The sequence below is a fragment of the Cyprinus carpio genome, chromosome B4 (assembly GCF_018340385.1).
Source record: "Cyprinus carpio isolate SPL01 chromosome B4, ASM1834038v1, whole genome shotgun sequence".
Lineage (NCBI taxonomy): Eukaryota > Metazoa > Chordata > Actinopteri > Cypriniformes > Cyprinidae > Cyprinus > Cyprinus carpio.
The window spans coordinates 10,585,535-10,613,327 of NC_056600.1; the positions used below are offsets into that span (position 1 = coordinate 10,585,535).

The 27,793-nt window shown below is 36.1% G+C and overlaps 1 protein-coding gene and 1 long non-coding RNA gene across 7 annotated transcripts in view; one reads left to right on the forward strand and one right to left on the reverse strand.

Moving 5' to 3' along the window:
* Window positions 1-454: 454 nt before the first annotated feature.
* On the forward strand, window positions 455-26,803 carry LOC122137014. Its single transcript, XR_006154519.1, has 3 exons — window positions 455-638; window positions 1,908-2,008; window positions 26,680-26,803. It is a non-coding gene; the product is annotated as an uncharacterized LOC122137014 (long non-coding RNA).
* Window positions 5,795-27,793, reverse strand: part of LOC109051389 (glutamate receptor-interacting protein 1-like) — a 248,011-nt gene continuing 226,012 nt past the window's right edge. For 3 of the 6 annotated variants that reach the window (XM_042721939.1, XM_042721935.1, XM_042721940.1), the window contains exons 17-25: window positions 26,706-26,910; window positions 26,001-26,140; window positions 25,139-25,324; window positions 18,601-18,769; window positions 13,624-13,735; window positions 13,422-13,466; window positions 8,956-9,189; window positions 8,723-8,869; window positions 5,795-8,371 (exon numbers count right to left, since the gene is read on the reverse strand). In XM_042721939.1, the coding sequence (XP_042577873.1) occupies window positions 8,108-8,371; window positions 8,723-8,869; window positions 8,956-9,189; window positions 13,422-13,466; window positions 13,624-13,735; window positions 18,601-18,769; window positions 25,139-25,324; window positions 26,001-26,140; window positions 26,706-26,910 (1,502 nt within the window). In that variant the 3' untranslated portion in view covers window positions 5,795-8,107. The remainder of the gene's footprint in view (window positions 8,372-8,722; window positions 8,870-8,955; window positions 9,190-13,421; window positions 13,467-13,623; window positions 13,736-18,600; window positions 18,770-25,138; window positions 25,325-26,000; window positions 26,141-26,705; window positions 26,911-27,793) is intronic. The other 3 variants (XM_042721938.1, XM_042721937.1, XM_042721941.1) reach the window with 3 other exon arrangements.

Sequence of the window (27,793 nt, forward strand, 5' to 3'; positions counted from 1 at the left end):
TAGCGGATGATAGAAACCACTACCAGTAAGATTAGTATGCATTTATTATGCGTGTTTGTTTTCAATGCCGTGTCTAGTGTGGATAGTGAGATATCCTCAAATACATTTTACAGTAAGTAATATTATACTTAACTCGTCATTGCGTTACATGACTGCTAAACAAAACTTATTTAAAAAAAAAAGATGCCAGATGCCCATGTAATACTAAATTATTAAAGATAATAATTTAAAACCTGTTGCTTAATAATGCAGCTGTATTAGTTGACTTTGGTAATATAAATTATTATTTTATCTTAAAAGTAAATCTGCTTCCACCCTAAAGTATCAAGGAAGCTTGCATAATGCATCGTTTGATGCTCGATTGAATCGGTTCTATTTAATGAATCATTAGCTGGATAGTAACAATGTGATTGATTCGCGATTCAGTCAGAATTGTTTAGACAGTTCAGTTCATACAGGCATTTAATTAACTGAAGCGGCAAAACTATAAGGCGAAACGAATACAAAGTACAAAAACAGTAGATAAAGTAGAAATATTTACTTATCCGTTGAAAAGAAGCCCGAACGTGTCCTACCGTTTGTCAGTGATGAAGAAGATAATGATTCAGAGCAACACCTGTAGCTTGTGAACGACTCAGGTAAAGGCATTTTCCAAACAAAAAACCGAAACACGAAAAAGTATTTAATACCAAAAATTACCACAATGTCATATGATACATAAATACATTTAAGACCTATATCATCGTGTTTATCATACCGTGTTTGTTTGTTTTTACATGAGCCTATTCTTTGAACAACTTTGAAGCACCATATAAATATCACGGCACAACAATTTGATAACTAATTGCCAATTTTGACCCAATTTTGATAACTATATGGGTCATTTTATAATTGGGGGTACATTTCACATCAAAATGGCTTGGTTTCAGTTTATAGCCTATAATGTTAGCCTAGTTGCCAAGCTTAAATATTATACTCCCTTTTGGTATTACAAAATATTAAATATACCCTGAAAAGATAAGAGAACCAGCATTCTAGGTCTTTCAAATGAAAAAAAAGAGAGACCGTTTGACCATTTTGACTGTTGATTTTGTTGATTTTAGTCTTATTGTTTCCTTGATCAGGTTAACTTCAAATTGAATATATTAAAGTCATAAAAATATTGCAACCCATAAACCAATATAGCAAATTAATATATGCCCTGACAATCGGTTATTGTCAATAAAATACTGAAGAAAAAAAGAGGACACATACAATATTGTATTCAAAAATTAACACAAGAAGAAAATTACCTAATGATGCTGGTCACATGGTGTTGTAATAAACCATTTTTAGTCATTTGGTTATTTTATTTTTCTGACGTGCAGATTTTAGAAATATACTTATTATAGATAATATTGACCGTAGCATTTTTATTCATTACTTTGAACTCACGACCCTCTCATGTCAAAAACAGACACGGAAATAATTTAGGGGAGATTCAGGGTAATTTCAAGGAAAATGGAACAGGATCGACAACATTTTTTTTTTTAGGTAAGCTGTTCACATAATGGATAAGAAAATTGTTATAAAAATATAATCAACATGAAATGTAAGGTTACTTAGATGTAGACCTTGTGACAACTTGACCCAGTCTTCCTGATTTATACAGTTCCTGACATATGACAATGTAAATGAGAATAAAAACAACACCATTTAGAAGACTAGTTTTGCATTTTCTAAAATTACCAGTCAACAGTCTGTTTTGGTCCCCCACCAGAGTTGCACCTCTAAGTATACAGTTATATAAAGCACAAGTCATTCAGGAGATGACCTTGGAGGACATGAATTAGCACTCATCCAAAGTCAATCACGATTCTTCTTTACATAATTAATTCCAAACGGCTTAAATTTAAATTTCCCAACAGGTACGCTGGAGAATCCACAGTCTTCTGTCATTTCTTTTCCATTCTCAGAGGGGTTTCCTGCACCTGCTTCCTTCCTTTGTGGTGCTAATCAGCTAACGCAAGTAAGTAAAAGACCCTGCGGAGAGCTCCACCTCATATTAAACCGACACACGCTCTTTTTAAATATTCCACTTATTTCATAACCCCAGCAGTGGGCGCATAGTAATTTCCTACAGGTTTAATTACAACCTCATCTCTAAAGAGAATACTGTTGTCTTTTTCTTTTGTGTGCTGGTTTCGGCCATGTAATGACATGTCTGTGGGATTTGTTTAGTGCCAGAGTTGCTGCATAAGTTGCTCACAGTCTCTCTTGGGCATGCTTAACAAAATGCACCACTGCCGTTGCTTTCCCTCAGGAGCTTGAGGTGAAAGCTAGCTCTTTATGGAGTCCACACAGCATTTCATTAAAGTCTGTGTGGAGCCAGCCTCGGGGACATGGCCACATAATTCATTTGGAAGTACACTGTCTCCTGCATCCCCTGTATGTGTTTCTGAGTAACCTTATGGCTTATCGCATTGAGAGGATGCTTTCCATCACATCATTTCTTTCATGTGGCACATAGCAGTGGCTCCTTTTCTATTTTCAATCCTTGTTTTTCCTTTTACACCATCTCAGCTATTACAGGCTAATAGAAAAAGTATAGTTACATTACCAGCAATCTTAAAGGAATATTTCACACAAAAATGAAAATTTGCTCACCCTCGGGGCATCCAAGATGTGGATGAATTTGTTTCATCATCAAAACAGATTTGGAGAAATTTAGCATTACATCACTCGCTGACCAATGGATCCACTGCAGTGAATGGGTGCCGTCAAATTGAGAGCCGAACAGCTGATAAAAGCATCACAACAAATAAACCAAATGACTCTGGTCCATCAACTAACAAAATGTGAAGTGAAAATCTGTGCATTTGTAAGAAACAAATTTATAATGAATGGATTTTAACTTTAAATTGTGAATATTTGGGGCCGTAATCCATAATAATGCTTCCTCCAGTGATAAAGTCCATACCTTGCTGTCCTCTCACATCAAAATCCACCAACATATTTATTTAGACCGGTTTTGGTTTTTAAATAGAATAGAATGAAATAGAAATAAAAGCTAAATTGAATTTCTATCTGTGCATATTTCTCTCCTGACTCAGATGAGACCAATATTTCACTGGAGAAAGCAATACTATGAATAGAGCACTCGTATTTGAAACTATGGTTAAAACGACTTGATTTATTACAAACATGTAGCTTTTTGCTTTACAAGACACTTATTCTGATGGCAACCCATTCATCGTAGAAGGTCCACTGGTGAGCAAGTGATGTAATGCGTCTAAAAAATCTGAAGAACATATCTAATGTTCTCCAAATCTGTTCCGATGAAGAAACAAACTCATCTACATCTTGTATGGCCTAAGGTTGAGTACTTTTGGGGTGAACTACCCCTTTAAGGCCAAGAAAGTCTTTAAAATCATCATCATCATAGCTTATCTTTAATTTAAAGTGTTTTTGTAACAGCTGGTGTGATTCAAATGAGATCTTCTTTAATTTCCAACATGCACTATTCATCTTCATTATATAGAGAAATTCTAGTTACACAAAAACAGTAGATTTAAATGACTGAACCACTAAAAGCTTTAGAAAAATAAACAACCTTGATAATCATAACTGCTTGTGAGTCTGTACCCTGAGTGACCACCAGATGGTACTCTCCCTACTAACAGCAAACCTGACACAACCAGAGTAGTTTTAGTCAAGCTGCTTTGAACTGGTGCTTGTCAAGCTGTAAGCTGCTTATAATTTAAAGTAGCAGAAATGGTTCAAACGAGTGAAAGTTTAATGGTTATGTATCTCAGCTTCTATGAGAAGAGATGGTGAGATCAATCCCACTCGATCAGCACTGCTCCTTGAGCACGACACTCACCACTTGCTTACTCAGGGAGACAAGAGCTGCAAATGCTTTTCTGAATGGAAAGCATCTGGTAGCCAAATGAGTGTCAAGTAGCAAGTCTGCAGACTCTACATAATCAGCTGTCTGTATGCGAAGCTAACTAAAACAGACATTAATAGTCATTAATGACTATGACATTTATCATACTGTGATTTTGACACATATCGTAATGTAACCAGGCACTAAAAGTTCTTTGAGCCAATGGGTTTTCTTTGGGTCCTATGGGGTATGATTTCTGATGACACCGGACTTCTCAAATAATTCATTTAGCTTAAAACACCCTCCTTTGTTGTGCTCGACTGCATGTTTGACCAATATGAACAAAGTCACCACTTTTCATGTTTTTTTTTTTTTTTTTTTTTTTTTTTTTTTTTTTAGATAATCCACTTCATTTGGTTATAATGCGGAAGAAATATCTGTTGCTTTTTATTGGGCCCCAGTAAAATACAGCTGTGATCCAGTAAAATATTACTGAAAAATCTATGTATGATGATGATTACCATATACTGACTTCAATCATTTTCTCAGAAATAACGTCATTTGTGTTTCTATCAGTCAGATTCATGATTGAATCACTATTGATCCAATCAGTTAAACTGGTTTGCCTAAAGGTCTGAAAACATTCACAATTCAGTTTGATTCATTCAGACAGGTCACTCATGCACTGAATCATTTGCAGTGATTTCTTATACAAAATAGTAATATACTGAACTCTAATCGATGCCTCTCTGCCATTGACATCCATTAAAAAAGCCAATTTGAGAGAGAATGGGATGAAAAAATATCTCACAAGTATCACACACCCGACTTGTCATTGTGTACTCACTTATTCAAGTTTAAAGGAGACCTGTTAAGCCCATTTTTACAATATGTAATACGTCTCAGGTGTCCCCAGAATGTGTCTGTGAAGTTTCTGCTCAAAATACCCCACAAATAATTATTATATCATTTTGAAAATGCACCATTGTCACTTGCGAAAACACAGTGGCAGTGCCGTGGGCGGAAACGTGTAGATTAAGGGGCGGTAATATTATAATTATAATATCACAGTAACATCAATGTCAATGTCACGGGGGAGTGAAATCTGAGCGGCTTGTTTTTTCACAGGCTTGCAGACAAATTTACTGGGTTGTTCTTTTTCATGTTTTCTGGGAGACCTGATTAAAGCACTTAAACATGGAAAAAGTCAGATTTTCATGATGTGTCACCTTTAAGGAGCCAATTCAAAGAAGAGAATCTAATCAATAGTACGTCTATACAGGCAAAAGTTAACTTTGAAAATGAACCAAATGGCATCAGTGAGTTTCGATTTAGATGTAGTTAGAACAAAAACTGAGCAAACGGAAAAAGAAAGGGGAATCAAAATTACTATTTCATATGAAGCACAGACATTATTCAAGCCAAGAAACAAATTTATTAGTGGAAAGTGCACTCTTGCAGCCAAGGGTGAAATCAGTACGTACAAATATTTATCTCAAATAATTGTAAATGCAGTTAAATGGAAAATGATATGAGTGGTGTGGCAGGAATTGATACTGAAGGCAAATTTTTAAGATGTGGTGCTTCTCGTCTAGTGTGTAACCCTCTTTGCACTTTATTTTGCTAATGCTGGAGGCTCTTGTTTGAAGGGCATGTTTTATGAATCATAACGAGTGATAGAAATTAATATTATTTATCATTTCATATTCAGATGATGTTATTTGAGTTCATTGTTCACTGTATAATTTTGTTGCCGTAATAAACGTCTGAATTGAAAATATGAGTTTCCTATGTGAATCCGTCGTTATTATCTGCTTGTATCCTAAATCTGTACTGTTATGTCAATGTTAGTGGCAGGGGATCTTTAAATTGTACAACATACCTGCATCATAAGATGTCAGATTAAATCAAAAGAGCATTGCAGTGTCATCTCTTCACTCGGCATGTTGTTTTATTGTTTCTCTGTTCGTCGGCCATACAAAGGATTACAGCTGTAGGAATCCCCAAATTTATACATAGACGATAAACATCATGCTAACAAAGTATTAAATTTGTACAAAAATACTTTACAGCTCATAATACCTGTCCATTAGAAATAAAAATACAATATTTTAGGGACATAACCGTGACATTGAATCATAAAATTATTGTATACTGAAAATGGACACCCACTATTTTTACTGGCAGTGCTTGACTTCACTTGACCGGAGTGTATTTGTAGTAACACAGTGAAGTGTTGTAACAAACATAGGTCAAGGTCAAGGAAAGCATAATGAAAGTGACAACTAACTTTTGAATCAGGGCTTGAAAACCATAATTCAAGATGTAGCGAATTGAGAAAAAATCTCGGTGCGTGAGTTTGGGGAATGAACCCGTACCTGAAAGTTTATCTGAAATAAAAACAACAAAAGACACCTTTTCATCATCGTCAAACGTTCTCCATCAAGTGGGCTTGATGAGGTTTTTGTTCGGCTCAGGAGTTGGACCACAATGTGCCATTTGAAAATAGTGAGTAGACAGGATCTTTGAGCACTGACAACGAGGGTGACGTCACTCAATCAAAAGCACAGTTTCACACAGGTGGGTGAGGATCTTCATTGCCATTAGCAGCTTACCTATGGCATTTTTTTTTCTTTAGTAACATTATTTATTTCCAAGTAGAGCTACAAATGTGATGTTTATTGGTCTACCACATACAGTAGAACAAATCCATTCTCTCATGATTTGACACTTTGTTTTTTTTTCTCTTTACAAATGGATTGCGTACCCTTTGGGCTTACACAGTCTGGAAAAAAATGTCAGATGAGACATATAAAACCATAACAGTACCATATACAAATTACCATAATGATTGATAACCATTTAAACAATGTGGGGAGGAATACAGAAGTCTTTTCAGGATTTTTTTTTACTCATGGACATCAACCCCATGCTTGCGTTTTTGTCATAAGTGGATACTGCAAATTTAAGCAAATGAGATGAATTTGTTCATCGTAATATTCTCATTTATCACAGACAGCGGAGTAAACAATATGCGAGTACCTACTTGAACGCCTGTCGTTTTCATTTAGGAGATTGATGTTGGAATAAATAAGCTGTTCTATCCTTTGGGCCAGTGATGGATTTCCTTAAAATATGGGGCGAGAGTCTGGAGACCACAGACCTACGGTAGTTACCTAACAAAGTACAGAGAGTTTCCGAAACTGAATGACCTTCTCCGTGCCATCAATCTGCTACGGTACATGGTGGATAGTGACCTCATGCTAACCAGCCATCGCTCAAAATCACACGCATCCCTTATAAATCATCCGCCTCGATTCATAAAAATAGATATCTGTCCAATTTCAAGATAAGGTGCCTTTGTGCCACCCTCTCCTTATACGAGCGACATTGGATTTCATATTTACGGTGATATAGCAGACAGAGAACCGAAACATGGTGTTTTTCATGTAGCCAAGCGCTTGTGGGTTTTTTTTGTTTTTTTTTTGGACAGAAGTACTACAAAATAGTTCATTAAAAGGTCTCATGCATTAGGATATAACCCACATTCAGTCACAATTGAAAAATGGCTACCGAATTCATTGTGCTGATTATTTTTTCCCCCATGACAGCTGTATACTCTCTCTCTCATCGAGCGAGAAAAGGAATCTGACCTTGGCATCAGATAGAAGGAAATACACGGACATACACTATACGCACACTTGTGTTTCAGTATCACAAAATAGGAGGATTGACAGTCGTGTTACAAATGTACAACTTTGACAGACTTCGTGGAACCTTGCGAAATAAAGTCTCGGGACACGCGCACACTCATTCAAACTCACACAAATACGGACAATCACAGAGTGGCCAGTCCGATATTGTAAGTAAAAGTCTCAGTGTTGCTTTTATGCATTCTTTTTTTGACTCCTCCTTAAAACTATTCTCATTTATTGGCAATAAAAATCAGGGATGGCACTGTTTCAGGTTTTTTTTCCCCCCCACAATTTGGTTTTCCAAGAGGTCAGTGTGGTCTTCGCCGCCATTTTCACAGGGTAAAAACACACCCAGCTTGTCAGGAAAGGACCTCTTAGTCATGGTTGTTCATGCTCTGACTTAGGAAAGGGACTGGGTGTGTGCTATAGGACAACAAGCCCCTCTCGTTGTCCTCTACTAGAGGGAGCCGTTTTAGGGAGGGGAGGGTTCTCTTTAGCACCATGTGGAGGAGCGCTCCACTGCAGGCACCTGGGAGGAGTTCTGCTATAAAGTCTTGTTGGGGTCTCTGTCCTCTAGTCCCGCTAGCGTGGAGTTGTGCTGGCCCTGCTCCAGCCCTGCGGTGGGCTGCACGACAGGGTCCCCGGGGTCAGTCCAGTTTGCTGTCTCGTCATTGGACAACGGGTTTAGTTCTGAGGGCTGCGAGGAAACCGGGTTTCGGCTTATGACTAGATCCAGTTTGTTCCCGGACTCTGCTATAAGAGGAACCACTAAGCAGCAGTCAAAGTCTCTAGTCCGGACGTGGTTTATCTGTGGCACACATCAAGCATAAATTTAGATCACTTTTTCTGTACTTAGGGCCCTATGATTTTAATGATGCAGAAAACAGACAGAATTGGAAATCTAGTCATGAAAATGGAATTAACTGTATAATGTGGAATGTCGCAGAATCTGGCATAGAGTAATGGGGGGGTAGAGCACTATTACTGTTAATTTTAATAAATAATAAAAAAAAAAATTGACATCCTTTTTCCATTATTAAAAATGTATAAAAAGTAATAATAAAATAAAATAAAATAAAATAAAACAGGATGAAATGGAATTTGGGCCCTATGTACTTGTTGTCCCATAATACCACGGGTTTGCATCATAGTAGCTCACCTGTAGCAGTCTATCGTATGGCTTGAGTCCTCCGATTTCAGCAGGGCCGCCTGGACGGATATTGTTTACATAAACCCCCTTCTCCAAGACTCCGTCAGACACGCTAAACCCGAAGTCCTCAAGGTCCGAGTCCTTCAAAAGGTTCACCTATGAATGTGGGGGCAGTTACACACATTAAGCCTTCTGTATAGCCAATTTATCATTAAATGACCAAAAAAAAAAACCCTTCCCACCTTGTGAAGCTCAACCGGGGTGGGCGACATGATGTCTTTGATCTCCTGCTTCATTCTTCTCATGGAGAAAGCTTTTCTGCCGACGTCGGTGGGCAGCGTGTTGCTGCGGTTGGCCTGTGTGTATTGTGGTTTGTTGCTGCCACGTTCCTGAAAGCTGGCCTGGCGGCCCAGATGGCTTCGGGTGGGTGCAGGATCGTGGTTTAAACTCAAAGAGCTGCCCGACATGATGGTGGCCTACAGGGAAAACCATGTGGAACAGAGCTGAGTATGAATAAATATAAGTGCTGTAAAGGTTATAGAGAAAAATGCATTCAAAACACCACTTTTAAAGGGTTAGTTCACCCAAAATTGAAAATTCTGTCATTAATTACTCACCCTCGGGTCGTTCCAAACCTGTAAGACCTTCGTTCATCTTCAGAACACAAATTAAGACATTTTTGATGGAATCTGAGAGCTCTCTGATCCTGCATATATAGCAACACAACTTGCATGTTCCCAGGTCCAAAAACGTTGTAAAGACATCGGTAAAACAGTCCATGTGACATCAGTGGCTGAACTTCAGTTTTGAGAAGCTACGAGAATACTCTTTGAGCGCAAAGAAAACAAAAATGTATTTAACAATTCTCCTCCCCCGATTTACTGTCTTCCCCCATTTTAGAGAGGATCACAACGCATACGCATGCTTTCCCCCAAGCGCAAACAACACTGATTACGCAGATTACGTTCAAGCACGCGCTTTCCCCCTGAATGTAAATAACACTGATTATGTTGATTATGTTCTTGGGTACTCTCCAAAATGGTGGAAGATGTAACTCAGAGGAGAAGAATTGTTGAATAAATTATTTTTGTTTTCTTTGCACTCAAAAAGTATTCTCGTAGCTTCGCTAAATTGAAGCTGAGCCACTGATGTCACATGGACTGTTTTACCGATGTCCTTGCTATGTTTCTGGACCTGGAAACATGTCAGTTGCGTTGCTGTTTATAGGAGGGTCAGAGAGCTCTCACATTTCATCAAAAATATCTTAATTTGTGTTCCAAAGATGAACGAAGGTCTTAACAGGTTTGGAATGACACAAGGGTGAGTAATTAATGATTTTTTTTTTTGGGGGGGGGGGTAGAACTAACCCTTTAAGTAAATCAAAAGTTAGGATCAGTATGTCTTGTTTTTACATTTACAAATTAATACTTTATTCAGCAAGGTTGCATTCAATTGATCAAAACTGACAAGTAAAGACATTTATATGGTTTCAAAAGATTTCTATTTCAAAACATGCTGCTCTTTTGAGCTTTCTATTTATCAAAGAAAACTGAAAACAAATATTAATATATTAAAATTGAAAAACAAATTCACAATATTACTGTTTAACTATATTTTTGATCAACTGAATGCAGCTTGGTGAGCTTAAGATACTTTTAAAACATTACCTAAAAAATTCTTACCAACTCCAAACTTTTGAATGATAGTTACATTGACAGTGAAACACCCATAAACACTCATTATGTCAGTTAGAGTACAGACGGTGACAAAGCATTTCATTAACAGTTTGTGTTACATTTGTTTAGTATGCTATACGAAGCAAAATGCTGATGGACAACGATACACAAACTTTTAGTAACATGCATTTTTACAAACTAATGGGCGGGTTGAACCGCTTCGACTTCCACCATGGCAAGCCATGGCAATGATTAAACAAACATTATGAACGGTGGGCATTTTTTTTTTATGTTTCTTGAAGTCCTTTGAAGATGATCTTCAAAAAGAACCCGGTTCTGGTTCGGCTTTTGCTGAAATATTTCCACAACAATAAGCCTTGCTGCAGCTCTTCTATCATGCTTAGCATGAGCCCACATGCCTTTGTTCTCTTCAATCCACCGTCATTTGCTAGTTTGCGTGAATCTCACTCAAACTGCACGGAATGGGGATTCCAGGTTAATGACAGGTGACCACACAAACGAGGTAACTCTTCTAAGCCGATGCATTTGTGGTAAGCAGTGTAAAAAAAAAATCATTAAACTGGTGATCAGACATGTAAATCATGCACCTTGACACCACATTCAATCAATTCAGCATGTGAAAAATGAAAACGTGTGACTTTCATACAATGCTTTTCAGGCCGTTTCAAACTTAATAGTACATTCTACTGACACAAACCAGAGGCAAACACTTTCATCGAATCCAATTAGGGCTAAAGGGTACATTCAGCGGAAAAGGCTTTTGATTTTATCGTGTTTCCACAGACAAGTGGGATGGAAAGTGAAGCGCTTTCAAAGCAATCCCTAATGCTGAGTACTAAAAGCTTCTCTGCGCCGTCGGCTACTCGTGGTCTGCGTTTAACTCAAGGTACCTGATAAAGCAAAGGCAACAAAATCAATCTGCTATCATGAAACGTTTCAAGGCTGGCCACAAAGCATGTCAAATCCAACAATGTGCGACATGACAGCAGATATAATCTACTGAATGACACTGACAAAAAGTAAAATGTAATTAACAGCCATTTTCCCAGAAATCTGTGCTGTTATTTTAATCATTAAACAGTTCTACCTTTTATCCATCTTTTATAGTATTTAAAGGGTAGTATCTTCTTTTATAGTATTTTCTTCCACATTAAAAGGCATTTTTTTAAGGCAAGAACACTGTCAAGCTCCACAAAATCATCATACAAGTAATCCAAATGACTTAAAGTCATCTGAAGCCATAGTTTTGTGTCTCGTCCTTCATGGCTCTCGAATCTAATCTCGTTTGCACCAAGTTGACTTGTAAAAAAAAAAACTATTCGAACTTTGCACCAGTGAAATGTATTGAATCCGTCACCTGAATTTCACCGTTACAGCTGAACACATTGTGTGTGAATACATGATGTCGAGGTTGATGAGAAAAACTGCCGTGTGTTTTCAGGCAGAGCCAAATGTGGCAATATTTCGATTCTTATTGCCATATTCAGTTCTCGTTAAGAGTCAAGAATCCCACTAGATGAGGATCTGCTTTATGGTGGGAAAATAAGCGCAATGAGAAACTCAGTCGCATATCAGACTGATATCAGTGTGTCCCTGTGCCGTCAGAACACATTTTCTTCACAGCAGCAGGCCGCGCTGTTAACATGCGAAGACTTTCACCACTTGTTTTTCTGAATAACAACATGTGGAACCATTACAATGTGATAGCCTTAAAATAGGCAGAATTTGTTCATTATTAGTCTAATGACAGCAACCTAGTTTTCAAATGTGTTTTATTTCACAAGCTCTGAGTGAGTGCAAATGGTTTTTTTTAATTGTTATTTTATAACAAAGATGTTTGTACTGATGCATTTAATTCCTTTTTTTTCCAAGAAAGAAAAATATAGGTTGTTGAAGTTAGCTTCTGAAAGCATTACCAATGATGTCATTTTTGTAAACATTTTGGCACAGTTTCTGACCAATGAATTCTTTATGATGTAGGGGTTTCAAGCAGTGTTCTTATCTGGAATAAAAATAAATAAATAAATATGCTCAAAAACTTCTAAACTTAACTTAAAATCGAAATTGTTACCTTGTTAACTAACTGAAATAAGATCTGTTTAAGTTGAAGCATAAAGCACACTAAATTACTAAAACAAAAATTTCAATGAAAACCAAAATATAAAAATAGGGGATTTTTTTAGGGGTTTCCAGCAGTGTTGTTATCTGGAGGAAAATAATAATAATAAAAAATTAAAAACAATAAAATAAATATGTTGGAAAAATGTATCTTAAAAACTTAAATGAAAATTAAAAATGTTACCTTGGTAATTAACTAGAATAAGATGAAGCGGAAAGTACACTTAATTACTAAAACAAAATTTTTAATGCAAATCAAAATATAAAATAAAAGCTAATTAAAAATATCAATAATACTAAAATAACCCTGGTTTGCAGTGACTGGATAAAAAAATAGATAAAAAAAAATTCTACATATTTGCGCTCACAAGTGCAATTTCTAACCAAAGAGCATAACTTGTTACTAAATTATATTCACTATAGAGGTGTAAATTTTTCTTTCTTTTTTAAAATTATATTATTTATAAATTAAGAATACATTTTAATATTTTAATGATTTTACCATTAAACCTTTGAAATGTATTGAAACTTCCAGGTTTGTAGGTATAACTTGCAAGTAATCACACACATTTTTTTTTATAATATATTTGCATACATGACTACAAAATCTCTAATATGAATGTAAATAAGCTTGGAAAAACATAATTGTGAATAAATGAAGACGAATCTTGGTGAACCTACACCTTTAACACGTCATAATTCATTTTGAATGCACCCCTAGGATCTGAAGTGGATGCCAGTAGTGGTTGTCTGTGAGCCCCCCATAACCCATCCCCCCCCCCCCCCCCCAAGCAGGCCCCCAGCAAGAGACACTGAGCCCATTAGCATGAGAAGAACACTTGGGTGCCAGCGCTACAAGCAAAAGAGGAAGCCCAAAGAAAGGAAAGGGGTACCAAGATGGCCAGGTTTCTCTTATTCAGAAGCCTGTCTGGCTTGTCCTGGAAAAAGAAGGAGCTGTTACACAAAACCAGGGTTGGTACAGCATGCTACTGAAAAAAGATCATGTAGGGGGGTTGATGAATGGAAAGAGCTAGAGGATGAATGTATGAAGAGGGGAATGACCACAAACGGATGCCATTTTTCTTCCCAAGTTACCTCAAGTTCTCGCAGGATCCCGGATTGGCCGCACGTTTCCAGGTCTTCGAGCGCTTGGGACCAGAAGTTCTCTTCCTGGTCTGGCTCAGTCCCGTCATGCCCCACAGTGAACCTGTTTGAAACACAAACAGGATATTTTAACCACCTGGTATGTCAAAAAAGCGGCAGCCAATGAGCAGGCAGGCATCACAGTGATGAACGCAAGGGACGACCAATGATCTGTGCAGGCTATGGTGGGGCTCTTGAAGAGAGACACATACACACACACCCGGTGCGGTCAGACACACTGTGATGGGTGGTCATGTCCTGGTGGATTGTGGGGCTTTGGGTTATGAAGTGAAAGGGCCGGATTGGTTCGGGGAAGCAGTGCAGGTTAACAGGCACATAGCACTGAACCTCACCTGCACCCTTAGACAAAACCGATGCCCTGTAATGGGAGATCAGCAACAATAAATAAACACAAACCAAAAACAAAATAACACAAACGTCAAACCAGTTCACTCAGTCTGTCACAGTGTTTTAGACCTGACATCTTGTATAGAACACATTTTGAGGGCCTTCATTTAAAAAGCATTATAAAACCATTCTCAAATGACAAAGAAATATGTGTTGGAGAAGACGAGGGAAGTTTTGCATTATGCAGTTCTTCTTATTTAAATACAGACTGCAAAATGCTGACAATATTTGAAAAGACAGATGCATTAAAGTTGCAGTAGTTTCTTCTCCTTAGAACAAGTTTCTATTCTGTTTTTCTAGAGTAAATCTGATATAGACGTTTTGTAGATGATCTGTTTTAGCTCCATTTGTAGTTGTTTAAAGTCAGTCAAATGAAGCATGTTAAACTAGCATCTTAGGCAAGGTGCAATGATTACAAGTATATCATTGATCTCAAGTGAAATCATGTCAGAGTTAAGTTGGCACAAAAAATTGTAGGGTGTTTTTGAGCAGATTATCAAGTGACTAGCATGTCAAGAATTGTTTTTAGAATGTTATTTCTGCAAGTGACGAGCATTGTCTTAGCAACTATCAAAAGGCATGTTTCTAGCATATAAGCAAGTTACTAGCATGTCGCTAACATAATGATTATCAAAAGTCGCAGATTAATAGCATGTCAAGCATTAGCATGATTGTGACTACACTAGCATCCTAGCATGTTTTTAGCATGATTAGCGATGACTAGCATGTTGCATGTTTCTTAGCATGATTAGCATACTAGCATGTCGTAAGCATGCTATGTTCGAGTGGGTGGACATGTCGCTAGCATGTTTCAGCATATTAGCAAGTGCACTAGCATGTCGCTAGCATATAGCATATTAGCAAGTGACAGATTCACTAGCAGTTTTAGCATGATATGATAGCATGTCGCTAGCATGTTTTTTTCTAGCATGATTTAGCAAATGACTAGCATATATTTGTTTTTAGCATGATTAGCAAGTGACTAGCATACTAATATGTTTTTAGCATTATTAGCGAGTGATAGCCTGTTCGTTACATAGCATGTTAGCAAGTACTAGCATGTCACATGATCAGGCAAGTACTAGCATGTCGCTAGCATCGTTTCATCGATTAGCAAGTGACTTAGCATGTCCGGTAGCATGATAAAGGTTACACACTCTAGCATTTTTCTAGCATGATTAGCATGTGGACATCATGTCACTAGCATTTCACTACATGTTTTTAGCATGGATTAGCGAGTGAACTAGCAATGTCGCTAGATTTGTTTCTAGCATGATTAGCAAGTGATTAGCGAGTAGCCATGTCCGCTAGCATGTTTTAGCATGATTAGGCGAGTGACTAGCATGTCGCTAGCATGTTTAGTATCATGTTCAAGTGAAGAGCTGTAGATAGAAATATTAGCGAATAGCAAATCCTAGATAGTATATTAGTCGACAGCTGATAGCATAGATAGCATATTTTCTAGCATGATTACGAGTGACTAGCAAGATAGCATGTTTTTTAGATGATTTAGCGTTGTCGCTAGCAAGCATTAACTAGATAGATCGAGAGCATGATTTTAGCATATTAGCGGGACTCTAGCATGTGCTAGCAGTTTTCTAGATGAGATTAAAACTAGCATGTCAGGCATATTTTAGCGAGTAATAACAAAATGTCGTTGCATAATGTTAGCGAGGTGACTAGCATGTCGCTAGAGTTATAGCATGATATACATTATAAGAATGTCACTCTAGCATGGTTTCTAGCATTGATTGACTAGCATGTCATAACATGTTTAGTCTTAATGTCCCACACATGTTGGGTAGCATGAAGCCTGTGACATAGCAGGTCCCTAGCCTTTCACGTCTAGCAGTTTTTAGCATAATAGCGATTAGCATAATAGATAGTTTCTATCATGAATTAGCAATGTTCCCTAGATAGCATAGTTAGATAGATAGCATGAAGTATCTATGAAGATGCTAGGATACGATAGATACATAGTTAGATTGCATAGATTACCGCTCGAGGTCAGATGTAGCTAAGCATGTTAGATCTAGATGATAGCAAGTCTTAGATAAGTCGTTTAGAATGAGTTCTAATATTAAGTCAGAAATATACATAGTCGCAAGCATGATTAACTATACTAAGTTTAGAATGGTTCTTAGCATGTTAGAGCTTGGCTCATCTGATTCCGCAAGCATGTTTTCTACATGAATTAGCGAATACTAAAATAACCCTAGTGACTCATGTCACCCTAAAGAGTGGCTGCATGAATTAGATCAAAATTTTAGACTTTATTTAGCATATTTTAATTAGCGCAGCATTGCTATGCTCTTGATGTGAAACAATTAATCTATGCTAAAAAAAAAAAATATTAGCGATCTATTGGTAATATGCCTCTGGTTTGCCCAAGTTTGACAGCTTGGGCATAAAATCCACAGCTTCCCCTCTGGAATGGCATTCCTTTTCTGAGCGGTTTGCCCAAGTTTGACAGCTTGGGCAGAATATCCTCAAACACACCCCTCCAACCGTTAGATTGCTATACGTGAGAGACAGAGAGGAGGAGCACAAAAATAAAACCACGCCTTCTATTCAATATTCCGTTTCAGATGGAAATATGTCACTACACTGAAATAAAGTCGGCAGCAACTTCCGGTTCACGTGGACTTTAATACCAAAACAAATCCTTTGACAACTGGTTGCATCCAGAGTTAATCGAATAAATGCACAACTGATTAATCAGAATCATAATCTGGTTAGTTCCCACTCATCTGCTTTTCAGCCAATCAGCTACAACTACTGGATGAAAGCTCCTCCAGCTGATTAATATTTACGAGCCAGACTGATTTATAATGTGTCCAAATTCAGTTCTTTCCAACCACCCCTGATTTAAAAAAAAAAACTAGGCAAATGAGGTCAGCTTTGATTTCATGTTGACTTTAAGGCAGCTCACAGTCACCATTAAATGGAAACAGAACAATCCTGTGAAGAAAACTCATAGGGTGATCATAACTCCAGTGTCAGCTAAATGCTTTAAAAAGTCCTTTTTCCTTCCTAAGAGCCGCTGACTTCATTACTGTGCATAGGGGCCCTTTTTTTGCTTTGATCTACAGCACAATGAATGTGAATTACAAATATCCAACGGTATGAGCTAACAAAGAATAAAGTGAAATCACCCCAGAAACGATCGATCAAAGCTCCAGTAACAGCGCGTTTGACAATACAATGTGCTGCAGATTGTACCACGCAGATCAGTTATTATGACTGAGAGTCACATTTTGGGTTGAAACGAAGACTATTACACACAGAATTCAGAGAAATGTTGCTGAAGACCCACTTAATGCGAATATTACAGTCAGTTCACTTCTGGAAATTGTTTTGATGGCCTTGTCTGAGATTGTCTTTTGAATTTAATGAATTTGAGAAGTCAACAAAACATTTTTATAGACGTGGTTAAGTAGCATTGACTTCGCACAATGCCTTTTGTAGAGTCTGGCACTAAACTAGTCCATGATTCAATGGATACTGACACTTCAGTGCTTCATTTTTAGGAAAATAAAGCAGTAATATGTTTTATGGAATAATAATGTCTGCAATCTGTTTCACACGGAAGCCTTGTGTACTCTGCTAATGTAGTATAAAATGCTTTCAATGAATTCAAGTCATCACGTTAACCATCAAATAGACCTGGTGGCCTCAATATATTCTTAAAGGGGTCATCTGATGCAAAATTCATTTCAGATTAAGTGATTGAGGTGTTTTGTTGTTGGATGTAATAATGAACATAGCAGTCGTCATTTACTCTCAACATCTGAGCCGCAGAAGACGCAGAGGATTAACGTTACTTTCTTTTTTTAAATGAATGCGTCGATCCCCAATCTGCCTAAATACGTTTTTGTTTGCGTGAATCATTTGTGATCCAGCTTCATCTACAGAAGAATTGAGTATAAGTGTTTTTATGAATCTTTGCAAATCGCCTTTCCTAATAATGTGCTAGTAATCCAGTTTCGTGGCTGAAGTTTACAGTCTGCTCGTCATCCCACGGAAGAGAGGGGCGGGGTCAGCAGAGCTCATTAGCATTTAAAGCAACATGGACTAGAACAGTGTGCTGAAAACAGCTTATTTTGACAGAGTAAAAAGGGTGTTTTTTACACTACCATTGAGAAATTTTAACTAAAGAATGTTATAGACTTTTCATTAAGACCCTAAAGAATCATATCAACTTGTGGAAAATGGGCATCCGATGACCCCTTTAATATATCAAAATGAAGTTCTCTCATTATTTACCCAGACCCTGACTTCTTTCTGCTTCAGGAAAGAAGAATCTTTGAAGATTTTCCATGAAGCTCTTGAACATAATGATAATTGATAAATCTGTCAAGGTCCATAAATGTTTCATGAATGAAAATAACACCATATGAGTTTGGAAAGACATGATGACTAGTAAATAGTGAACTAATCCTATAAAAAATAAGATTCATTATATGCTGGAATGTGTATTTAAACTGTTGTGTATAATTTACAAGTAGTATATTAATGTACCCGCTAGCGCTTGGCCTGTCCCATTCATCCACACCGAGTCCAAAGTCCGGCAGGATGTTGTTCCTCTGCCGACTGCTGTTCACTGGGGAGAGGCTGCCCCGGCCGGGCTTGGCATTCCTCCACTCATGGCTGTGGAAACTGTAGCCCGATGCCTGGAAACCTGTGGGAGCTAACAAACACACACAAGCAGAATCCAAAATTAATCTTTTGCTACTTCAGGCAATAGTGGGTGAATTGAGAAAATGCACTAGCCATAAATATTTCTTATTTGCCATTTTTGCATTTTAATATAGTAATACATTTATTGTATTTGTGAAAAAAAAAAAAAAAAAAAAAAAAATTGAGGTAAATTCATTTCCATTCATTGTTCCACTGAATTAATAATAATTAATAATAACCCTAAATTAAATTCAGATAAAATAGCTTAATTATTACATTGAAACAAAACTGATAACTAAAACAAACAAACAAACAAATAAACAAATAAATAAGTAAATAAATAAATAAATAAATAAATAAATAAATTAATTAATAAATAATAATAATAATAATAATAATAACAACAATAGTGTTTTTAGCTAAATTCAGTTCCAGTGATATAAATTCATTGTTCCATTGAAATAATAATAATGCTAAATTAATTTAAGATAAATACCTAAATAATTACACTGAAACAAAACTAATAACTAATAACTAAAATAAATTACTATTACTACTACTAATAATAATAGTAAGCGGTTTGATCTAAATTCTGTTCCATTCATTGTTCCATTGAAATAATAATGGTAAATTAAATCCAGATAAAACAGCAGAATTATTACATTGAAACAAAGCTAATAACTAAAATAAACAATAATAATAGCAGCTAAATAATAATAGCTACATTCAGCTGAATTTCCAACTTCCATGGAAATAATAGTAATGCTTAATTTAATTTAAAATAGCTATAAGATTAACTGAAACAAAACTAATAGCTAACTAAATATTATTGACAATAATAATAATAAGAGCAATTTAGCTAAATTCAACTGAACTAAAATATTTCAGATGAAATAAAAACTCAAACTAAAATATAATCATTACAATAAGTAAACAAACAAAAAAAATAAATGAATGAAAAAATACAAGCTGTTTGACAAAATGCATTGCTGTGGCTAATGCTGAAATACCAGCCAACTGGCGAGGTCACAATGTTACTTGCATTTGGCATTTACTTTTGTACCCTGCACACAATTAGCCTGCTGATAAAAGAAAAACAAATCCAAAAATACATTTGACCGTGAATGAGGGGTAGAGAGAGGGAGAAAGCTGCGGCAATAAACTGTTCCCAAAAGAGAGTACATGTATGCATTAAGCTGCACAACACCGACACAGAAGCTCCTGGATGCACAGGTTCCCAGGCTCCCATCATTAATCTGGCTCAAGACTGCTGGAGGGCAGAGTGAAGACTATAGGGAGAGCAGAGAACAACATGCTAGCTGTGTTCACACACTCATCTCCGGAGGGAGCCATAGCATTGTGTTTCATACGCTTTGCTCTGATTCTCCCTCGGTGACCACCGCCAAATGCTGCATAGCCTCTGGGTTTTCAGATTCACCAGTTATTCAATAAGGATTAACTGCTTGTGATTTGCACACCCCTCAGGGCTTGAGAAGGTGGAGGAATCCTTAATAATATTCTTGATAGCTATTTTAGTGCTGCGTCCCTTTTTCAAGAAAGAAGTATTGGAAATGCTGAATGATGATACATTCAGACATTAGTGTCCTCTAACTGCACATGTGCAGGATGCTACTGATGTTGCTCCTACGCAGAAAGCAATGTGCAGAAGCCAGACAAACAAAACCAGCAACTATATCTCGAATCCGAGTTAAAACGTATAGCTACATGTCCATTGTTTTTCAGTATGGAATTAAGGATGAGAGAAATCTTGTGCATGGAAAATTCACAGTGCTAATTAATGTGCAAGCGGCGAGAAAAGGACAACAGTGCCAAATCTATAGTGGCACCAAATGTCAAAAATAATGACTATTATTATACAAATACAGAAGCATGTTATTTTATATTATAATTATTTTTATGCCTTGCTTTCTAAAGGTCCTGACAAATAAGACATACATCAAAAAGACAAAACAGGTTATCTTGAAAAAACAAGACATAAAAATAACAGTAAGTCAGGGTTCTTAATGGGTTTTGCTATCAAATTTGTTTAAATAATTTAATAATATTACCACTAACATCATAAGCTAAAAAAATTAAAAAGGCAAAATAAGAAAATTGAATACATTGAATAAGAAAATGCACAAACATCAGAAGAGTGATATAGACTGAACCTGTATTTAATGTGCATGTATATATATTTCTTTCTTTTTTTTAAATGTCATAAACATTTATTTGTGTTATTATTATTGTTATTAGAAAATATACCTAGCAAACAGGCTATGTTATATAGTAAGCAATGAAAGACAAGTCTGAAAATTTAATTAAATGATAAAACAATAATAATAATTATAAAAATTTAAAATATTTGAGAAAAATTATAAAAAAAATAAAATAAAAAAAAAAAAAAAACGGCTTAGGTGGCCCAAGGTTCTGTCCGACACAAATATGTTTTACTCAGCAAGAACAAAAATGAGATTGAATATTGCATACAGGTAGACCATTAATCCTATTAGATGTCAGACATATGGTTTCTTTAACTTTCGCAGGTATCAAGTTCAGAGTCAGCTTTGGCCTTATCTCTGGATACAGCTGTACTAGTTGAATCCCATGAGAGCCAATAGTTTGCCAGCAACCTTAAATTTATGCTCTGTCCACATCATCCATAATTTAAGGGACAGATTGCTGCTCCCTGTGAATGGTTTCCATATCTCTGCAACCATCTGAGATTCATTTATGTATGGAGCAGCTAGAGAAAGAGAGTAGCGCTGCCTGAGGGGGGAGAGCAACCATATGAACCTGTTAACATGAGCGGAAAGTGTCTTTCCACCCCATCAGAGCGAGAGACACGGAAAATAACATACGAGATGAAAGGTGGTTTTGTGGAGGTGTATGTCAGCAGCACTGGGATAAATTATTAATCTCTTATTAATAAATGAAAAATGATGACATTCAAATTATATTCATATTTACATTTGCATTTCCAAAAGGGAATAGTGCTTGCATGTTCGTTGTTGTTATTATTATTTCAAACAAAACATTTTTTTTTTTTTTTTATAAACTACCTAAATGATTCTATTAAAAAAACTAAATATATTAATATTCATTTTTATTATCATAACTGTATTCAATTTAATATTTTCAATTTAAATTCAGTTTAACTGAAATTGCTAAATGAAAATTGCGATTTATAATAATAATAATAATAATAAAATTCATTTTAGCTAAATTAGCTAATTAATTGAAACAAAAATAACAAATGTCAATTTTTTAACCAAACATTTATTACAAAAAATAAATGTGTAATATTATATTTGTTTAATATAAAATTTGTGCATGTTACACATACACACACTATATATATATATGTATATATATATATATATATATATATGTATATATATGTATGTGTGTGTGTGGTGTGTGTATATATATATATATATATATCATATCAATTTTATTAAAGCATGCCTAAAAATGAAAATATCTACAAAGCAAAACTTGCAGAAGATTGTGGTGAAGAAATCTTACTCCTTTCATACTTGCAATTTTTTGTAGATAATTCAACCTTGAGAATCAATTGGCAAACTGTTATTTCAGCAATTATTTTCACTCATATGCATATACACGGATATGCGTGGGAGTAATGCTTATATGTATTATTCATAAATGAATAGGAAGCATTTCTCTGAATTAAACATTCAAATGTGTGATGCGCCTACTTGGCATTCTCAGAGCAAGCGATGATTGCGATTAGTTTTGACCAGGAGGCCTCAGTGTCAGGAGAGCTGACTGCAATTCAAACACATTACTGGTGAGTTATCCAAATGGCCATGTGTATCCCAGCGCTCATTAGGACTCATTTTCCACTTAGTAAAATAATGCATTCTTCCATATTAGCCCCAGCACTGTACCACCAGCTGGCCTAATAAAAGACATGTATCCCACTGCAGATTACTTCAAATAATTACTTGAGTAAATACATATCTGCGGGTCCAGAGAGAATGGAAAACTCAATTAAACCTACGTTAGACCTGCTGGGACTCATCAGAACCCCCAGGATGCAATGGGACCAACACTGTTGGTGTTGTAGCTAATGTGAGAGAACAGGTGGTGTTACCATGGTGACTGTGAGGAACCCATACCAGGTTAAAAAAGCCCATATTGTGCATCACTGGGATATTAAAGGGACAAATTCTGTCATTATTTACTCATTCTCATGTCAATATGTTGTCAAAAAGACAACAAATGTTTTTTAAGGCCCCCAAAAAGAATTGTTTTTTACAGAAGCAAATATATTAACAACGATGCATTGTGTCGTGCCAATACCAACTTGTCTGATGCACACTTTTTTTTTAAGGAATGCATCACATTGTTAACTTTTATGTTAGAAACAATGAATCTTACCAGGTGCAATATTCTTTGTAGAGATATCATAAGTTTTAAAGGCTTTTATTGGCAAAAAAAATATAATTAGTCAATATTTACAGTGTTGACCCTTATTTTTCATAACCTGTGCAATTCGCTCTGGCATGCTGGATATTAGCTTCTGGGCCAAATCCTGACTGATGGCGATCCATTCTTGCCTTATTAGTTCTTGGAGTTGATCACAATTTGTGGGCTTCTGCTTGTCCACTCACCTTTTGAGGACTGATCACAGGTTTTCTATGGGATTGAGATCCGGGGAGTTGCCTGGCCACGGATCCAAAATTTCAATGTAATGATCTTCGAGCCACTTCTTTATCACTCTTGCTTTGTGACATGGTGCTCCATCATCCTGGAAAATGCACGGATCATCACCAAACTGCTCATAGATCGTTGGAAGAAGTTGCTCTTGCAGGATGTTTTGATAATTATTATGAGATTATGAGAATTATGAGAAAGCCCACTCCCTTGGTTGAAAAGCAACCCCACACATGGATGGTCTCAGGATGCTTCACTGTTGGCACACAGGACTCATGATAGCGTTCACCTTTTCTTCTCCAAACAATCGATTTTCCAGATGTCCCAAACAGTCGGAAGGGAGCTTCATCAGAGGAAATAACTTTGCAGCAGTCTTCTGTGGCCCAATACTTGTACTTCATGCCGAATTTCAGTCTGTCCTTGACGTTTTTCTTGGAGAGAAGAGGCTTCTTTGCTGCCGTTTTTGACACCAGACCTTTGTCCAACAATCTTGGCCTCACTGTGTGTGCAGATGCTCTCACACCAACCTGCTTTCATTCGTGAGCAAGCTCTGCACTCGTGGAGACACGAATCTGTAGTTACTCCTCAAGAGGAGACGGTCCTGGCGCTTGCTTGACACTCTGGGACGTCCTGAAGCCTCTTCACTGCAGTCGAACCTCTCTCCTTGAAGTTCTTGATGATCCGCTAACAGGTTCTTTCAGGTGCAATATTCTTTGTAGCAACTTCCTCGCATATGAGGCCATATTGATGCAAAGCGGGGATGACTGCATGTGTTTCTTCAGAGGTAACCATTGCTAACAACAACACAATGATTGGAAGCGCTTCTTCGCTCCTTTTATAGCAATCAGTCTGCTCTTACAATCGAATTAGTATGATAGTGATTTCACCAGACTAGTACTCATTCACACTTTCACACGTGCTGCTAATATAATTAGTCAATTAATGTTAGCTGGTCATTTTGTGTCAGCATCAAAAAACAGTGAATTTTTTTTTGTTTTTGTTTTTTGTTTGTGAAAAGTTCATCTTTTGGCAAATGAAGCTTTTAACAATTATTTAAAATGCATCTGATCACTCTAAACAATAATCTAGAAACAATGTGAATGAACACCACAACAGCTCAAAGTTTGCAAAACTCTGCCAAAGCTTTTGGCCATGAATATCTAACACTAATGTTATTCCAAAACAAAATACTTTTCTTGTTTTTCAGTAGAACAAAAGAAAAATGTTGTCCTGACCAGGCTTCTCAATACAATAAACGTAAATGGGTATGAGGACTGTTAAGCTCCAAAAAATGACAACAAATAGGTCTTAAAAGCACCATAAAAGTGATTGCACAACTTAAAATAATTCTTAAGTCCAGGATCTGAAATCTCATTTACATTTGCAAACATTCAAATCATCATTATGTGCTTTATTTGAATATATCAGTTGCCAATGAGATTGGAGTGCTATGATGAATTTCGTCATTTTTGCAGCTATATATATATATATATATATATATATATATATATATATATATATATCATTTACAGAAGTAATTTTTGATTTCATGTTGTTATGCTGAAGCATGTAGCTCCAATCAAATTTTTGCCTAGAGGGTTCTGAGACATTTACTGTGACAAAGTTTATTCAAAACCTGAAAAGTAGAAACACATTGCATTTCATAAAAAGTTTTAAAACCAGTCACACTCAAATTTACCTTGGGTGCTGAATGTGGCGTCAATGGCGGAGCCGTCCCAGGATTCCACTGCGCTGTCCACACTGGGAATAGTGGTGGAATAGATGTCTGAGAGTTTACAGAGTTTCTGCCCAGCCTGACCGTCATCCTCCATATCGCTCAGATCGTTTAAACGCCCAGTTACTGAGGGCTGCTTTGGGCTTGCCACTATAGAAAGAAGGAAATTAAGACAACGATTGACTCGGCCCACGGATCACAGTCAATAGACCAAAGAGATCCAGACTTCACTGGATATTGGGTCCACAAATCAGTGCTCATTTGATCTTTTATTTTTGGATAAGGAACTTTACTTTGTCTACTGCCAATCCACAGTATATGATAGACGGAGACAAAACTAATCAGTCCTTAGGTTTTAATGACTCCCGGCTAAGCAGCTTTATTGCTTTTCAGAGCTACCAAGATGTACAGTACTTTGGGAGTTAATGGATGAGAGAAAGAATGACAGAGATGATAAGAGTGAAAGAATGTGCCAATCAAAAGTTTAGGAAATATAATAAGACAATAATGTTTTAGAAAATGTTTAAATACCAATTAAAATTTTAAAAGAACACAACAACAAGTATGAGAATTAAGTAACCAAAAAAAGATAAACAATAAAAACAAACCCTTCACTATACACCCCAAAACATCAATCAAATAAATAAGTTTTTTTAATACAAATAATACAATAGTTATTGTGTAAGGAGATTCATACATAGGCACTAAAAAATTAGCACAAGCCTTCAGCTTGTAACGTTTTTTATGAGAAGTGAGTTCAGCCTTTTGACTTGCAGTGTACAAAAAAAAGAGCCATTTTGCCGTAAGTGTGCGTATCAGCACTCACATTCTCCCTGCTTCTTGATCTTCAGTGTGACTGACTCCCCTGCCATCTGCAGCAGGTGGATGGCCTCACTGAGAGGTTTGCCCTTCAGACTGTTGCTGTTAATGGCCAGGATGCGATCACCAATGTGGATGGCACCGGTCCTGTGGAGACAAGAGCACAACAAATAACTCTTAAAGGGCAACTGCAATACATCATTTCAAAAGCTTTTTTTCTCCCGTTTCCTTTTTTGTAGTTGAAAAACAAGATTTAATTGAAATTAACTAGGGCTTTTCATAGATTAAAATACTTAACCAATTAATCTCTTATGTTGCCTGCAGGAAATGCATTAACATATTCAGTAATTTTTGAGTAAATAAAGACAAATGAATGAATAAATAAATATAAAATACAATATATATATATATATATATATATATATATATATATATATATATATATATATATATATACACACACATATATACACACACACATATACATTAACAATTGGGAATTTACTACAATTCTATATTTTAGAATATATTTTTGATTTAAGATATAAAGATCTATTAAGATATCACTAGAATTCTACCTCTATACCCTCTCCCTCTCTTTATATAGATAGATTTATATTTCCTGTGTATATTTATAAAGATACAAAAGATACATCTTAAATGTGATATTTCTTAACTTTTGACAGGCTTGAAGATTTGTACTGAGCCGTACCTCTCGGCCAGGCCACCTTTAGTGAGGCTAGAGATGATGATAGGGTCGAAGGGCTCCTCGGTGCCCGAGATAGTGATGCCCAGCGGCCCGCCGAAGCGTTTCAGCTCCACAGTGTAAATGATGGCACCAGAGCTCTCCTGCTCGTCTGCAACACAGGCCAACAGCACACGGGCGTCCATATCAACACTGCCATCACGTAGGATACCTCACAGAGGGGCAGAGAGCAGAGCGAAGACACCCCTCACAACACCGGACAGAGAGAGGAGGTAAGGAGGGGAGGGAGGGAGGGAGGATGGAGAAGGATTGACCCAAAATAAGAGATATGTGGAGAGAAAACGTGAAAGAAAAGGAACCGAAAGGAAAACAAATAGTAATGGGATAAAAATACTCGAGATGTCAATTTAATCCACCATTGACCATTTGCTAAGTCCCTTAAAAAAAGTTATTTAGCAACTACCTAAGCAGTCTGCCATGTTATTATTTTATTTTTAATATATAAAAAGATTTTTCTTTTAGTGTATATCTGTGCAAGATCTGTTTCTTTTGGATAATTTATATATATATATATATATATATATATATATATATATATATATATATATATATATATATATATATATATATATATATATATATATAAATTATCCAAAAGAAACAGATCTTGCACAGATATACACTAAAAGAAAAATCTGTATATATGTATATGTATATATGTATAATGTATATATATATATATATATATATATATATATACATACATACATACATACATATACACAAAAATGCAATACTAATTAGATTTGAATCAGAAATATAAATATTTGCTGAAGATAATTTATATACAAATTTATACATATATTATTATTATAAATTATGTTGTTATAAATATAGAATTTTTAGATTGCATATATTTAATTTGATTTAAAAATGCTATTTGATTATTTGACAACCCTAAAACACAACCCTAAAAAACTAAAAATGAAAGAGAAAAACAACTGATTATGCTTACAAAAAGCAATAAACTAGAGAGTAATGGTGGAAAGAATGGGAAAGGAAGTAAAGGCAATTGGAGAAAGAATGATGGAAGA